Source organism: Amphiprion ocellaris, chromosome 20 (genome assembly GCF_022539595.1).
Source record: "Amphiprion ocellaris isolate individual 3 ecotype Okinawa chromosome 20, ASM2253959v1, whole genome shotgun sequence".
NCBI lineage: Eukaryota > Metazoa > Chordata > Actinopteri > Pomacentridae > Amphiprion > Amphiprion ocellaris.
The window spans coordinates 1,107,745-1,124,936 of record NC_072785.1 but is presented as its reverse complement, the minus strand read 5'-3'; the positions used below and the strand labels follow the sequence as shown (position 1 = coordinate 1,124,936).

Below are 17,192 nucleotides of genomic sequence, written 5' to 3'. Positions count from 1 at the left end.
ACAGTGTTCTTTTCTTCATATGCTTCATTTCTGTGTCTGTGAACATAGAGCTGATGTGCCAAAAAGTTCCAGTTTTGTCTCGTCTGTCCATAGGACATTCTCCCAGAAGCTTTGTGGCTTGTCAACGTGCAGTTTGGCAAATTCCAGTCTGGCTTTTTTATGATTTGTTTTCAACAATGGTGTCCTCCTTGGTCGTCTCCCATGAAGTCCACTTTGGCTCAAACAACGACGGATGGTGAGATCTGACACTGATGTAGCTTGACCTTGGAGTTCACCTTTAATGTCTTTAGAGGTTGTTCTGGGCTCTTTTCTTACCATTCGTATTATCTGTCTCTTCCATTTGTCATCAATTTTCCTCCTGCAGCCACATCCAGGGAGGTTGGCTACAGTCCCATGGATCTTACATTTCTGAATAATATGTGCAACTGTAGTCACAGGAACATCAAGCTGCTTGGAGATGGTCTTCTAGCCTTTACCTTTAACATGCTGGTCTGTAATTTTCTTTCTAATCTCCTGAGACAACTCTCTCCTTGGCTTCCTCTGGTCCATGTTTAGTGTGGTACACACCATGTCACCAAACAGCACAGTGACTACTGTAACCCTATAAATAGGCCAACTGACTGATTACAAGTTTGTAGACACCTGTGATGCTCATTAGAGGACACACCTTGATTGAACATGTCCCTATGGTCACATTATTTTCAGTCTTTTCTAGGGGTACCATAATTTTTGTCCAGGCCTGTTTCATGAGTTTATTTTTTTAAATAATTCTGTTAAACCACGGTTCAAAAGCAATGTCTGATTTTCATTGGTTAATTTTCATAGAATTTTTATTTATTTTTACTTTTGTCAGATTTAAATTATTTCTGTGACCATTGTGGGTTTTTCTTTCATTAACCGAGGGGGACCAACAATTTTGTCCACGTGTGTACATAGGGGTACATAGGCCTATTTCCAGAAACCATCACTCCTGTGTTTTAATGCTACATTGTGTAAACTAATGGTATTGAAAGGCTAATTGATGATTAGAAAACTGTTGAGCAGTTATGTTAGCACATGGATAAAGGTGTGAGTTTTCATGGAAAACATGAAATTACCTGGGTGACCCCAAACTTTTGAACGGTAGTGTATGTCCCTATTAGGATTGCCACCATGCACATATATAATCAGTACTGGTTTCCACAGTGGTTGCAACTGTAAATCACAAGTATCATTTTATGCACATACATATGAACACGTTTATGCACAATACTGTTATCTTTTCTGAGCTGCATCCATTTATTCTCATAGTGCTTTTGTCTTCTCTGTCTGTGACCAGAAGAGTTTCTGCTTCATGCTGTCATCAAGGTTGTAAACACATACACCTGATTTGACAGCAGAGGGAGGTGGGACCCGACACAAACTGCACATTGAACACGTAAAGAGGGGGTATTTAGAAAACACATCGGATTGGCCCAGGTGTGCCTACAGCCAGTAGGCTGAATTGTCAGCCTTTTCTTTCTTTTTATAGAAAGGCATAGGCAAGACATTTATGGGAAGACATTTAAGCTGCCAATGGGAGAGAAGGGTAAAACATAGAAGAATCCCAGGAAAAACAGGAGGGTTGACTGGGATGTTTGGCCAAGCTATTGACCAAGTTGGTTGCATTATTATATATTAATCATTCATAGTTGTCTCACTCAGTCTTATTTCCAAAGCAGTGGATGCTAAGAATGTGACTTCTCGGGGTGGAGACATCATTGGTTAATGCTTTGGGAACACAATGCACCTTTGAGCTGTTTCCAAAACTGAAGCTTGGTCACGTACTGAAACTACGGCGTACAATACCATTTTACTGTGTTAAAATGTGCAGGTGCTGACGTGCATGCGTGCGTGATAAACAAAATTGACTGTTATTCTTTGGTTCAACAATGCTACATAACACACTGACTAAGTAAGGAACATTCTGGAAACTTCTTCGGGATAGATTATCATTTGTTGCCACACCTATGTGGCATTAATAACTTGTATCCTCCAGAGAGAGAGGCACACACACACAAGCATGTTTGTATTCTTCAGTTTGCAAACACGCCTGGTGCACAAAGCTTTTGTGACTGTGGCAACAGGGCAGTGTTTAGGTGTGTTTGGGTGCTGTTCTACCAGCATGGCTCCAGGTGGACTATTTGTGCTCTGTAATCTGTAGCCCATTGTCCTCATGTCAAAATTAAGTCCTGGTACGGGGAACAAGTATGTGGTGACACAAAGTTGGTCGGTTAATCATCTAACCACTTGAGTTGCTGCATTAGCTTGGGAATTGTTGGAGGAAGAGGGTTTGAACAAGACACAGGACAAGAGAGGTATTTCAGAGGGGCACACTAGGTCTTCTCGGACATGCATCTCACTTGGTTTGTGGTGACTTGTGCTTGCTCTTACATGCTGTGTATTTTGAGGTGGAGGAAGAGGGATCATCATGGCCCCTGGAGAGCACCACTGCTCTACTCATCCCCTCCCCACAAGCAGCACCACATCATTAGGAACAATATCCTCAACTCTCTTTCTCAGTCAGAACATTTCATGTCATGCAATGGGACATTTTGGCAGCTACCACCTTGACCCTGTGCTTCTTCCCCTCAGGGTGTGAATGTGTAAGTCTCTGTCAAACCTATGAAAAGGCTGACACAAACTCATCACTCAGTATGTCAGACATTCATTCATGACATTCTGATGAAAGGCTGAAAGTATTATTTAGCATGTTATGCTGGTCATTGTTTTTGTTTCTGCTCTGTTGAAACCTCTTGACATTGAGCATAGATGATTGTCAATATTTGTTACAACTTGTAACAATTTTAATGTTGTCTTGTAACTTACAAGACAACATTAAAATTCATTTGTTGGAGAATGACAGCAATTTCCGCCAAATGAAGTAAAAGTAGTGCCCTAAATGAAGAGCAACTGTGATGTAAATCGTGTAGATATGTTTTGACAGCACTTTATTAAGCCCGTTTCTTTTCATTTGGAGCCATCATTTCAGTCCTTTCTATATACACCTCAATAGCAACTCATATAGAGCTGAACTGCAGAATGTTATGCAGTTCAACATTGCAAAACCTAAAAATATTATCATAACCAGGCCACGATGTAAGACATTCTTCTTCTGGCTATAAAATAACCTGATTCCATATCCCACTGTTAACTCTGAGAATTCAGTAATGCCAAAATGTATACATTTAGCCACAAAGACTGAACTGTGTCACACCCTGAAGACCATCCTAAATGACTAAAAGCCTTTACTCTTTCATGTTTTTGACAGAAAAGTTGTGACATTTTAAGAACCGCCTACTGTTTTCAGGATTACAATATAGAATGTAAGACATAAAACACACAGGCGCACAAAAATGCAAAGATCTGTGTTAAAACTAAATAACTTCAGGTGTTAACACATTGCCTGCAGGTGGCCCAAGTGTAAAAACTGCTGATGGTTTTACGTTCCTTGCCGCCAGATGGTGCACGTTGGTATGTCGGCATCTTCCGTTCTAAAATACTATTAGAATTTCTTTGCCTGAAAAATTGCCACATGTTGGATTGGAGCTGCATAAGTGAAGATGGTCTGTCGCTCTGCAATTGGATAAGATGGCTGAGACTCATTTGTAGCTGTTTCAACACTGTGTCCTTGTCCTATTGTAGCATACCAGGCTGTCTTAACCAACTGTCCTTCCCCCCAAGGAGGTGACTGACTGCTGCATTTGTCTTGATTGAAAATATTAATCCCACTTAAGAAAATAGTTTTCCTTCATTTCAGACAATTGTAATTCTTTCATTTCAAGTAAATGCACCCAAAATATATCCCCTACTGCTTGAAGCCAGTGTTGATTCTTGCGAGATGAGACTTGAATCTGGTTTTCAGTTATTCCTAATCACAAAGGGCACTAATACGATTCCTCATAAAATCTCCTACCTGGATTTTTTTGTGGCTTCCAAAATGCTTACTAGTCACTACTTGTGCAGGGACAAAGCACTGTGTCCAGCATATGTACAGGGGCACTCAAAGCTGCTCGCCTAGAAGCTGGACACGTCCTCACACAACAACCCTGCTGTCAGTCAAGCCACCCCATTACGTTGGGCATGACATTTAAAGTTGGGTGAAGAAGGCGTACAAAGTGCCCTTACCTCCTCCGTATGAGCCCTGCAGTAGAGCCCCTGTGTAGTGTTCGCGGATGAGTGTGTTTGTGTGTGTTATGACTTTGGCCAGACTTGGCCTGGCATAAGGACAGCTGTCACATTTCCAAACTGTCACATGCGACACAGAGGAGATGCCAGAGGCCGGGGCATCAGGAAACACAAGGACGGACACAAGGAAAAGTGTCTGTGTGTGTGTTTTGTGTGTGTGTGTGTGTGTGCGTGCATTCATGTGTGTGAAAGAGTAAGGAGGACAGGAGATGTGGGGTGGTGGCCACGTGAAAGGGTCTGACTTGGAGGCACCCTCTAACCTTGATGTCCACACACACATATGTGCTCTTCACTCACTTTCTTAAAACCAGTCCTTGAGCGCTTGAGTCACATTCTCTGGGGGCATGTAGTAAATACTGCCTCAGCGTACAACCACCACCCCTGCAGGACATCCTCCTTGTCTTGCAATCCTCAGACTGAGGCCATTTCAGTGCTCATTATTTACTGATGAAGAAGTCTCTTCATTAAGGTCCTGCCTGTGCCCTGTGGAGCAAAACCTTTTTTTTAATGTTCCTTCTCAAGTAACTCTTTACATAAGCAAGGAGCAGTTGCCCTCAAGTGTATTTGGTTAAAAGGGAGAAACATTAATGGCCATTTGGGGGCTTTTATTTAATTACAGAAGGAAATGCTCCTCTGTTTCAATTTAAGTAATGGTTTCAAGGCAAGCAGGTTAAAAGGTCAGCTTTTGTTCTCATTGGGATATCTTTTCACAAGCTTCCTGTATAGATTTGCAAAGTTTTGAGAGAAGAAAAGCATCAGAGAGTTTCTAAATGCCTCAAAATTACCACTACACTACAAGGACACCCCTTCAGCACACTGTGTATTCCATAATCAAAACCAGCTATCAAGTAAATCATTTGTATTGCCCCTCTGCACTTTAATTCACTTTAAACGTCCCACTAAAGAAGAGACTTTTTCTCCAGAAAATTGCATAATGAAAGTTGAGCGGTGTGAGAGCTTCAGAGAAAAACATCTTTGTTTCACTCTCAGTACTCATGCATAGCCACAGTATTTTTTATTTTTCACAGGGGTCCATGGGTTCAGTGATGATGAATATGAAGATTGTAAAAAAATAACATACTTATTGATTTGTTGTCCTTCCTTCAAAGATAATGATGATCAGGACAGTTTCTGTACCTTGTCTGTTTGCACCAATTGGACAGTTTAAAGGTCACACATTGTTTTAATAATGTTTGTGTCTGCTTAGATATTGTTCAAAAAAAAGGAAAAAAATAAACATGTCTTGTGGCATACAAGAAAGAACCCTGCCTTGGCATCTGTCTTTCTTGTACTCTTTTCAAACATTTAATGATTTTATCAGCCACAATTTAGGTTGATCATTTAGTTTCATTTTCAGTCACTCTTGGCAGTCATTGGATGAATTGCGCTGACGTTTCGTACAGACATTGATGAACCCCTGGCATTTCCTTTAGCATCAATATGAGGTTGACATTTGTGCCTTTGAATGAGCAATGGATAAATTTGTATAAAATTTAGTACATACATTTATATACCCTCTGCATGAATTTGAATCACTTCAATCTGGTTATTATGGATATTTCTTTGTACCTATTTATCAGGGCAAATTTTTAAGCAGTCCAATACTTAGTTCATCTTTCTATACAGTTTATGCTGTTTGGTCATAAACTAAACCTCCATGATGTCACCCCAACGCTCCACTAAAATGAGCAAAAAGGCACAGCCTGAGCTAAAGCTCTGTGGAACGTCCTATGACTGCACCTACTCACTTTTAATTATGCTAAACTCTAAGCCCTAATGCAAGTTAAATGGGTGAGTTATGTAAAAAAAAAGAAAAGAAAAATGATCTCCCCCTGTACAGTTAGTTATCAAGACTAAAGCAGTTTTTGTACCAGACTGTTACCATGTGGAAACAGCTATGATGGTGAGCATGGTGAAATTAGAGAAAGTGATCATTAGCATTGCCATGAAAGTGTTAGGGCTAAAATCAGCCCAGAAAGCCGGTAGAATGACTACAGACTTTTAGCATCTAATGCATGGGAAAAGATTACTGTGATCAACCTTGAATGACCATGTTTGTTAGCTTTCTGTTTTATGTAAAAGTACTGTTGTAAAATAGTCGAACAAAAGTTTGATATTTAGTAAACTAAACAACTATTTTTATCTGTGTAGTTCAGCTTTCTTCCACAGCACATTAATTTAAAATGGCAATAGCTAAAAGTTTAAGGGTCTGCCTTTAGTTTTGGTTTGTTTGTTTCACTGATACAATATGACTTGTGACAGCTCTTCGCTGTCTTCTGGGACAAGATGAGTCTGAATCATTCCATAAAAAGGCGCTCCCTTCAACGGTGCCCTTGGTCTGACCGAATCGAGGGATGGTCCACTGCAGCCCATGCAGAGCTGTCCCATGTTCCTCTTTTGGCCCTCTCACCTTCCTGTTGGTTTTCATCCATCTGTTTACTCTGTCCCAGTCCAAAGGAGGCATCCATTAAATCACCTTTAAAGATGAGAACGGGACTTGACAGCTACAAACTGGAGCAAAACAATCTTTTTCCCAGCCCCACGTCTCCATGCCTGTTCCTATCTGTCCCATACTGTCAGCGGCAGAAGCCTCGAGCGCTGCTGTGAGACAGACAGCAGTTCTTGTTTACTGATGCACACTGTATTGATGTGAGCTGATTCCATCAGGCAACACTTTTGGATGCCACACACCCTGTTGTCTTTCTCTGCCTCCCTTCTACTTATTATGTCTTTACCCCCTAATGTATTTGCTGCGACAAGGCAGACTGCGTGACAGTGAGCAGCGCTTCAGCCCTTGTTGTGACTTGGATCAGCATGTGTTGCAATATAGATGGATTGTAGAATCAAGAACTGCTCATTAAAGACGCTTTTATTTGCAATCCATGCTTCCTGTGCCTCTGACATTGGTCATACACTTGGGGCTGCAACTCATTTTTATTGATTTTATTGATTTCGATTAATTCATTAATTTTTTTCTTTAATTAAGCACATTGGCCAAAATCATTAGATTACATGCACGGAATTTACTTCCACTCCACTTGGAGAGGATATGTTCATTGAAGGAATTTATCTTTCCACCCACTCAGGCCCATATTTTTCAAACCAGTGGTCAGTTTAGTTTTGTTATCAGCAGACCAAAGCGTGTTTAATTAGTTAATAAATCTGATGAAGTTGGAGGCTGTTTTGCTGCAAACTGGTTGCACTGTGCCTCTGTCCATCATGTATGGTGGTTAGATTTCCTCTCACTACGGCGGGCAGCGATTATAACAAATGGATGAGTTCAAACCATCTGTAAGACATTTGATTAACGCTGCAGAGCCTCTGTCGGGAGAGAGAGTCCAGAATGGTACTTGATGGGGAATTGCACTAATGATAGTGCCTGGGAAGTAGCCATGCTCTAGGAAAAACATCACAGAATCAGAGATTAGAACCTCAGAGAGACAGATGAGGGTTGTAGTGAGCAGCTCCGGGTGGCCTCTGCATCCATCTCACACATGATTTGATTGGTGCTCCCAGTCATCAGCTCAGCCTCATGGTGCAGCTGTTGAAGCTAATGTGGCATGAAACAAAACAGATGTTTCTTCTGGTGTCTTTCCTCTTTGCTTTTTTTATGTCCTTCGGTATTTTGGGACTTGCACACTTGTTGTGTACACTTAGAAATGTACAATCCTCAGGGTTCTATTTTTTTTCTAAATTTCAAAAATGTTATAAAATCTGTTAATGCTTGGCTTTACAAAAATTGATACTACAGAACTTAAAAATAACTGATGTTTTTCTAGGTAGGTGCAGTATACTGCAATTGATACCAAGCCAAATTACTACTTGATTACATACACAGTAAGAAAAGTAAAAGACTCATATTAGCAGAGCAACAGTGGCATTTTCAGTCCTCCATCTGTGTCTACACTCAATATTATTACAGTACTGAGTCTAGATTACCAGCATTTTGCAATTTTAATCACTAGTTATACACATGTTAAAAAAAAAGAAAATGTGCCTTAAATGTAAAAGATGATTTGGGTTACATGAATGTCCGTATGAATAAGAGAAAAACGTTATACAACCTTTGTAGACATCTGTATTGATTAAAATAATGACATGCTCAACATGGCAATGAATACATACTGATGTCAGGAGGTATGTCAGCCGTCTTACTTTACCATTTTAGTACGCTAACGTTTAACGATCGGGGCCAAACATAGCGCATGGCTGAGGCTACAGACCAGTGGAACATTACAGAGGGTTGTCAAGAGAGCTGAATGTCTGTGCTAAAGTTCACAACAATGCACGTAATCGTTGTCACGAAAATTTAATTTAAAATAAAAAAGCCCATTGATCTTGATATTTGAATTTCATGGCATCCAGCATGGTTACAGAAATAACTAGCACGGCTGGAAAGAAACACAGTATAAGAGATTTCCATAGACATCTATAAAGACAAGTTTATGTGTCCATGTAAATTTTGTCAACTCTGCTGACATCTTTGTGTGGCACAAAAATTGTGATCACACCGACTGTCTACACTGTAAGCATGCAATTTGCACAACTACTAGAAAAGCAACTGTTGATTGAAACAGATGCTTGTTTTGGGGAGAGAGTAACAAGGAGATTCTCCACCATCAACACCTTAATAATTCATAATTAAAAGAGTTGTAACTGAAGTTGCCCCTGCCAGATTTTAGAAGGGATTTTTTTGTACATATTTTGCATGAGTGTTACACAGACACAGTTGAAATTTCAAATTTGTCCAGAAATCCTGTGCTATGTTGACACACCTCAGAATTCATCACGTGTTGTAGCCCAGTGTGTAGCACGCTGTTATATCCTATGAAAAGCATAAAATCACAGCAAACCTTTTGGAAACTTCCACGGAAACCCCATATGTTTTTTCTGTGTTCGATACCAGAGCCACCGCAAACATATATATTGCAAACCGCTTGTACCTTTGATGATCTGCTTGATTTGTGAATTTTATTTACTTAGATTGCTAGTTAGAAAATAAATACAACAATGGCAGCCATAGGTTATGGGAATCAGTCCAGACCTGTGTTCAGTTGAAATGTTGCCTGTGAATAGTTTTTTTGTTTGTTTTAAAATAACGTTACCACTGTCTTTTTCTTATGCAGGACACAGCACTGGACCCTGGAGAGGATGTGGCCCTTCTGTCAGTGAGCTTTGAGGATGCTGAGGCTACCCAAGTCTTCCCCAAATTGTACCTTTCGCCCAGCATTGAACAGTGAGTACGTTCATCAGTCTGTCAGTCTGTTGTCAACTCGATAAAATCTATGTTTTGATGCAGACAACAATTTTCAAGATTTTTTTGAGCCTCAAGAAACCCCTCATCACACACTGAGCATGATTCAACTGGATCTGCAAATTTTTGTGTGGTTATCAGCTTATTTTTCTCAACTGAAAACTTTTATTTCATTGTGGTGTAACAAGAGTGGTAGTCTTTCACATGAAACAGGTCTGCCATTGATATTCACTGTTATATTATTTCATAGAAAGTCATAGATTGTAATTGTGCCACTCTACAGTTACATCTCTCACGTGTACATTCTGTTTTAAGTTGACATTCTCCTTAAATCAGACACACTTCTCTTGGAGCAGAGACTTTCTTAAAAAAAGTCTACAAGTTTGTTGCAGTAACTGACTTATAGAGAGACCTTAAAAATCATGAGGAGGTTCAGCCAAAGGTGATCCATTCTGCGCTGATTTTGAGGATGCGAGATATAGTTGCTGGATTAGTGTGAGTGCGCTGTGAATCTAGCGACATATTATGTCACTGTGAATAATCCTGCATCCCAGTGTCTGGACTCATCAGTCGGTTTCTCAAAAACAATAAGGAAAGAACAAAAAATGAGATGGATGACACACAGCGTCTGAGCTACGGATGACTGGATGTCTGCAGACATCTGGGGTGTTAACTGTGTGTGTGTGTGTGTGTGTGTGTGTGTGTGTGTGTGTGTGTGTGTGTGTGTGTGTGTGTGTGTGTGTGTGTGTGTGTGTGTGTGTGTGTGTGTGTGTGTGTGTGTGTGTGTGTGTCCTGTTTTCTGAGTCTGAGCACTGTGTGGGTACTGCATCTGTGCACACTCTCTTTGTTTAAATCTTTTTTTTTTTTTTGTCTTGCTAGATTTAGTGTGTATGAATGTGTTTGTGTGCATTTGTCAGTTTATACTTGGGTTTGCGTGTGTGTCTGCATGTGCAGATTGGTGTGTGTTTGGATGCATGCATGTGGATTTTTATATCCCAAATGTATGTGTCTGCTGTCATGTATTTGTGTGCATGCACTGGTATTTGAATAGGCTTTGCTCTCAATACATAGTCTTTGTAGGTGTGGATGTAGATAAGTGTGTGTGTGTGTGTGTGTGTGTGTGTGTGTGTGTGTGTGTGTGTGTGTGTGTGTGTGTGTGTGTGTGTGTGTGTGTGTGTGTGTGTGTTTGTGTGTGTGTTTGTGTGTGTGGATGTGAGTGAGCCAGGTATGGGCCCACTCTGACCTCAGGGCCCCACAGTCTGGGCTTCCGTGCTCGGAATAATCTCAGGCTGATGTTTATTTACAAGCACACGCCCCGTCGCACCAGGTTAGGAGACCTCTGCTCTCCCTCCACCACCACCACTGCTCTTTCTCTCTCGCTCTCTCTCTGTCTTTTCTTTCTCTCATTCTCTTGTCTCGACATGTTCTTTTTATCCACCCTCATCTTCCATGTTCCTCTGTGGCTCATTTGTTTTGTCTTTCTCTTCAGTTTCCTTTATTTTTGCTATTATCAAATCTTTCCCTCCCTCCTTTGTCTTCTTCATTCCATTTTTTCACATTATCTCTTTGCAGTGTACTGTATATTCTGCTTTCTCTCAGTTTACAGCTCAATTGTTAAAGCAGATATAGTCCCTCCTCCTCCTCAATATGTTGAAATGGACGGACCGGCAGCCAAACACCCTAATTACGCCACACAAAACAAAGGTCAGCAACCTGCTGGCTATCCTCATAATAGTCCATGCTATTCATGTGCAAGAGCATATCAAAGCAATAAGCAATCCCCTTTGAAAGCAATCATTCTGCCAACCTTGATGTGGAACAACTTTCAGAACATTTCATAAATGTTTTTACGAGTACATGAAGCACTGAATACAAAGACACAAGCTTTTTCCTTGTTTTAACAAGGAAAGAGGTGTTTTGATTGACACTTTCCTGTGTAGAAAAACCACTTGGTTGAAGAGGTTTTCGTGAAGCACTCTGTTAAGGTGTTGAAACTATAGAACACTTCAGGCTGTATAGATATGCGTGTTTGTCACATATGTCTGCCTGTTTTGTGACAGCCATGTGTGTTGTGTATGTGAGAAATACTGACCTTCCCACCGCTCCAGACCAGACTGAAGCTGTTGCAGTGGTGTCGGAGGCTCTCCTCCTCTGCCAGTTGCATGAGGAGAACAGACAGAAGGAGGCTAAAGGCAGCAGAGTGGAGAACAGAAAGTAGGGAGCTACAGCGAGGGGATGGAGAGGGTTGGTTGCTGGCAGAGCAGTGGGGGGTTAGAGAAAGAGGGTGGAGAGGCTATGAAACAAACCCTCCTCATGTAAAGCCTCCAAGAAACATTTCAAAATGCAGAGGCTTAACAGTGCCACACTGAGCCAAGCTCTCATTTACTAGCACTCGTCTCCTGCTTAATGTTGCCTCTTTGTCTTGAGATATTTGCACATATGCATATCAAGGCCAACCATGAATATGCTTGGCTACATGTTTTTGTGCACCTTTTTGTCAGCTGTGTGGGAGTGTGTTAATTCATGACCCAGGGCGAAAATGTATGTCTTCTTCACCGTTGTTTGAAGACAACTGACTACATGTGTGTGCGAGTTTGTGCATGAGCGCATGTGTGTTGTAGTCATTGTGGATGCTACTTAATTTAGCATGCAGATGTGTGTGAGCCAGTCTTTTGCTGTACGTGTGTTTATGCAAATCCGTTACCCTGTTAGTTTTCTTCCGTGTCCTCGCTGACCCTCATTAGTCTTTGGACTTGTGTAGCAGCCCATTATCTCTGCATTGGCTCCACTGAAGAGAAAAACTCATTTGTTGCAATGTGCCTGCACATTACAGTGTTTTTCTAGCAAGCAGCTGATGGACAGCAACTTTCAAGAGGTTCTGCATTAATCCAAGCAGCCACAAATGCTCACAATATCATAGAATGCCAAGACAAAATTCACATCAACACAGATTTGGAAATTGTATAAATCAGTCCTAATTTTATCAGATGTAGCAGCTGACATCTACAGAAAGAGGCTCAGCTTTGGTTTTGGCACTGCTGGATTTCAGTGTTGGTACAGGGTGTCATATCAACTACATATATTCAGTGTCAAAATGTTCCAGGCTTCTTTATGTCTGTCATTCCATCTTTTAATCACCCTACATTTTTTTATTTTTCTGTGGTCATCACTATCCATCCACATATTCAGCCTTTCTTCCCTCACTCCCTTGTCCCCTTTGCTGTTGACTTAAATATCTTTACTTGTAGTTCACTTTGTCCAGGTTTTAAGCAGCGTCTCTTTTCCCTGATGTATTTAAGCCTTAAATATGTGGGCAATTTTTTTAAGCACTTTGACATGTGTCAGGCCATTGGTAACGTAGCACTCACACCACTCTGCCACATTAAAGTCTGCCTACAGTCATTGTTTAAATCCCGAAAAACTCATCTCAGCTTTCCGCGCTCTACACATCTATCCTTGCAGCTGAAACACACCAGCTCACCTATGACTCAAACATTGTAAAACTACTCTACACTACACTGTGGCAAGTTGTGATACTGTAGTAATTCACACACACATGTTCAAAGCAGAATAATGATGCAGAAAGCCTGACCTGTGGGGCATGGACACAGGTAGGGCTGGGCAATTTGGGAAAAATATTTCATTGCAATTTGATTTGTTCTTTATTTTCTAAAAGTCAAACTTTGGTTGAATATTTACTGTGTAATAGATTTAAAACATATGATGGAGCATTACTTAAATGCTTTCGATGTAAAGCAACCAGAGATGTTATTATTTATCAGTTAATCGATTAATTGCTGTTAATATTTTAACAGGAGAATGTGCATATCACAAAGGGTTCTAAATTTTCGCTGTAGTACCTGGTTTAATCACCAGTTGGAGCCTCTTACTGTATCACGGTAGCTACTCGAGGAGGCAGCCAATCGGACTACTGGCAGTTAACTGCTTGGAAACAGAGAGCCTTTTGTGAGTTAAGCTATTGAAGTGCCACCATGGGACAAAGTCTTCTGGACGCTTAAGGCCTGAGCTCTCATTTTGAAGGCAAGTGGACATGTCTTTAAAACAGAATCATAGTGGTCCAGTGGCCGATTGTCTGTGCCATTAGAGGAGCCCATGTCACATGACAGAAGTTGCAAGAGCAGGTTATGATTTATTAATTATCGATACGCTACGGTTCAAAAGTTTGGGGTCACCCAGGCAATTTCATATTTTCCATGAAAATTCCCACTTTTATCCATGTGTTAGCATAACTGCACAAGGGTTTTCTAATCATCAATGAACCTTTCAACACCATTAGCTAACACAATGTAGCATTAGAACACAGGAGTGATGGTTGCTGGAAATGTTCCTCTGTACCTCTATGGAGATATTCCATTAAAAATCAGCTGTTTCCAGCTAGAATAGTTATTTACCACATTAACAATGTCTAGAATGTATTTCTGATTCATTTAATGTTATCTGCATTGGAAAAAACTGCTTTTCTTTAAAAAATAAAGACATTTCTAAGTGACCCCAAACTTTTGAATGGTAGTGTACATAAAGCTGCCATTATGAGTGAAGAAAACTGTCCGAAATTTGCATCCCGTAAAGCACCAGTAACCTCATACAACTTTGATAAAGTGTACAGAAAGCGAACCATTAAGCTGATAAAAATGGCAATAAAATTTCACAGGAGCACACGTTGCATCATTTTCCAAAGGATCCTTCATGTTTTAAAGGCACTGTGAGGGCGCCCAGATAGTTCAACAGGTTGAGCAGGCGACCCATGAACAGGGGCTATAGGGTCAATTCCCTACAGGTCTACCCCCCATTCTTCTCCCTGCTTTATAGTCTGCCTCTTCACTAACCTGTCGAAAAAAAAAATGTCCCCAAAAAAACTTCAAAAAATTGTGGAAATTACCTCCTCTGCCACCACTATAATAAACAATAATAAACAATAGCAGCATGTGCCAGCGATAGACATTTCTTCAGTAGCAATAAGAAATTAGTTTGATAGAATGTTCAATTTCACGCTTCATTTAAATGCATTCAATGCAAACTGCTATACAGCGGTCGCTCGTCTGTCGCGTGGGTTAGGTTCCAGAACCCGTCGCGATAGGCGAAAATGTGTGTGAAGTTGCAACGTTGTATTTATTTTATTATTTATATATATTTTAAGGAGTTGCACCTTTTCTGTGATGTGAAGGCTTTTCCAGAAGCCTTAGAAGGTGCAGAACATTTGATTGACATCATAGGGCTTGAAACAAATTAAATTTTTTACGAAAATTTCACAAAAACACAACACCGCAGAGCAATAGCATGCGCAGCGATGAGACGTCGATGTGAAATGGACGAGGCGAGATGCTGAATGCTGCTATACACAGGAGACAGATTAGCCTGATGCTACAGTCGCTGAGCCAATCAGCACCCAGTGCTGTACACTACGCATTTTATTTCGATTTAACCCCTTGACACCTATTGTCACAAATTCGCATCATTGCACTTTCATTCAGACTGCAGCTGAGATAGCATATCCATTCAGTGCCGGTTTGTGCATATTCAGTACGTACCTCGGAACCTTTTGCAAGAACTGGTTTCTTGCAGGACCGGTCAGAGTGGGACCTAATTATTATATATCTGTTATTTTTATTGTATATCTGTTCTGTGTGTAATAAACTAATTAACAATCTCTACTTATTTTAGCATCAGCTGGAAAGTAAAAACACACACACAAAAATAATTTTATTTAATTATAAATAAATTTGGGCATCAAGGGGTTAATATTCTTTTAATATGTTTTAATTATTTTTTTATGTTTTAATTTTTTTTATATTGTTTTCAATTTTTTAGGCTAGAACATGCTTATTTTACTGCAAAAATAATTAAAATAATAAATATAGAAAAATACCTATATACTGCAAAATATAGCAAAAATTCTGATACAAAATTAGATATATACAATTTAAAAATCTGCAATACAGTGAGACCGCAAAAAGTGAACTGCGATATGGTGAGGTATGACTGTATACCCAAGCATGCTGTCTTCCTGGCTCACACACTGCCTGTCATACCTTCATAAACAAGCCCCTTTGCTCTAAGTTCCTGTCCCCGTGGATGTCGTGCAGGTCTCTGACATATACCAGTTCATGACTTCAATAATTATCAATACATATCAATTGAAATGAAGCGTTTTCATGATAAACAGCTTTATCCCCCAGCTTTAGCCAGTACAAATAACCAGAAATAGTATCTAAAAAGGGACTCTATTTCTTCAAAAAAAAAAGGCAGCTTTAAATAAAGCCATGACATGCCAACAAAAGGAACATCAAAACAGCTTTGGACATAGTTTAAATCAGTCCTAATTTATTGAAATGCAGCAGTTGTGGACAAACACAGACATATCTCAGCTTTAGTTTTGGCACTGCTGGATTTCAGTGTTGATACAAGCTGTCACATCAGTTATATCTATCCATTGTTCAAATGTTCTACACTTCTTCCTCTATGCAATTTCTCTGTGTACCTGTCTTTCCATCCTTATATCCTTTTTTTATTTATGTTGTTTGTCCATTTATCCTCCGTCCCTCACTCCCTTGTGCCCTTTGCCGCTTTCCTGTCCGTCCATTTCCTAATTTAGTTTTTCAAGTTTTTAACTCTTGTATCCTCGGCCGTATGTCTCCATACCACCCCCCCACCACCACCACCACCACCACTACCGCCTGTTTTTCACATGTCTGCCGCTTGTCTCTTTTCTCTCCGTCTTTCTCCGCTTTTCTATCACTCTCTCTCCTCTGCTGATCCCTCTGGCTGATCCTCAAAGGGAACCGAGAGAGTGAGTGGGACTTAAAAGAGAGAGAAGCGCTGTGCTCTACCCAGCAAGGTCGTCCCTTGCTCGACTGAAACGCAGCGAGGAAAAAAAAAACAACACACACACAACACAGGGGAAAGGAGAGCTTTTCCCTCTCTCTCATTTTCTCTTTCCTCCACCTCTCTAGTCTTCTCTCCCATCACTCCTGAGTTGTTTGATATCTCACTTTTACTCTCCTTCAGCAGGGGCTCGGATCTAAGAGCTCTGAACGCAGACTCGTAAGCCCCCTGAGCTACAGTGTTATACCTCTATTTCTATTCCCTCTTCCTCTCTTTCTTGCTCTCTCTGTTACTTTTTCTTCCTCTGTCTTCAAACAGACCATCACTGTAATGTTTTCTGCCTTACAGAGCGGCAAGGGGAAAAAAAATATGTTGAAATACCCCAACAGACACCCACATTTTTACCAATAATGTACAGTGTACGTAGACTGTTGCATGGGCTCCTCTGTCAGATGGGACTGTTCCACTGTTGCTTCTTTTTCTGTAGCAATTATTGATTATGAGAACTGTTATTCTAAAGGCTTAGAGATTTACCTGCTTAAGATTCAGTGTTCATTTGTTATATAATATTTTACAGGATGCACAGAAGAAAATACAATGTGAAAGGCATGGTGTTACGCTGTGTATCTCTTCTGCTTTTCCCTCCCTACTCATTTAAACTAGCTGTTAAGTGTTAAATAGATGTAGACATTTAGAGAGCATTTCTAAAAAATCTGAGCTTTGGAGGCATTTTGCACAGAATTTGTTGTCAAGCCAAATCACATCTTTAATAATTTGTGTTGTAGTTGAGGTCATGATGTGATCAGGCCTAAAAATGTGGGATTCAAATATGCCAGCGAAACAGAGCAGTAATAAAAAAGGCGCAGAAGTATGGTCACTGGGATCAAGT

General features: G+C 40.4%; 1 protein-coding gene across 1 annotated transcript in view; it reads left to right on the top strand.

Annotated features, from left to right (window-relative positions):
• The window catches only part of babam2 (BRISC and BRCA1 A complex member 2), a 110,680-nt gene that overhangs the window by 62,896 nt on the left and 30,592 nt on the right, over positions 1 to 17,192 (top strand). The window contains exon 7 of the mRNA XM_023274276.3: positions 9,333 to 9,442. Coding sequence (XP_023130044.1) covers positions 9,333 to 9,442 — 110 coding nt within the window. The remainder of the gene's footprint in view (positions 1 to 9,332; positions 9,443 to 17,192) is intronic.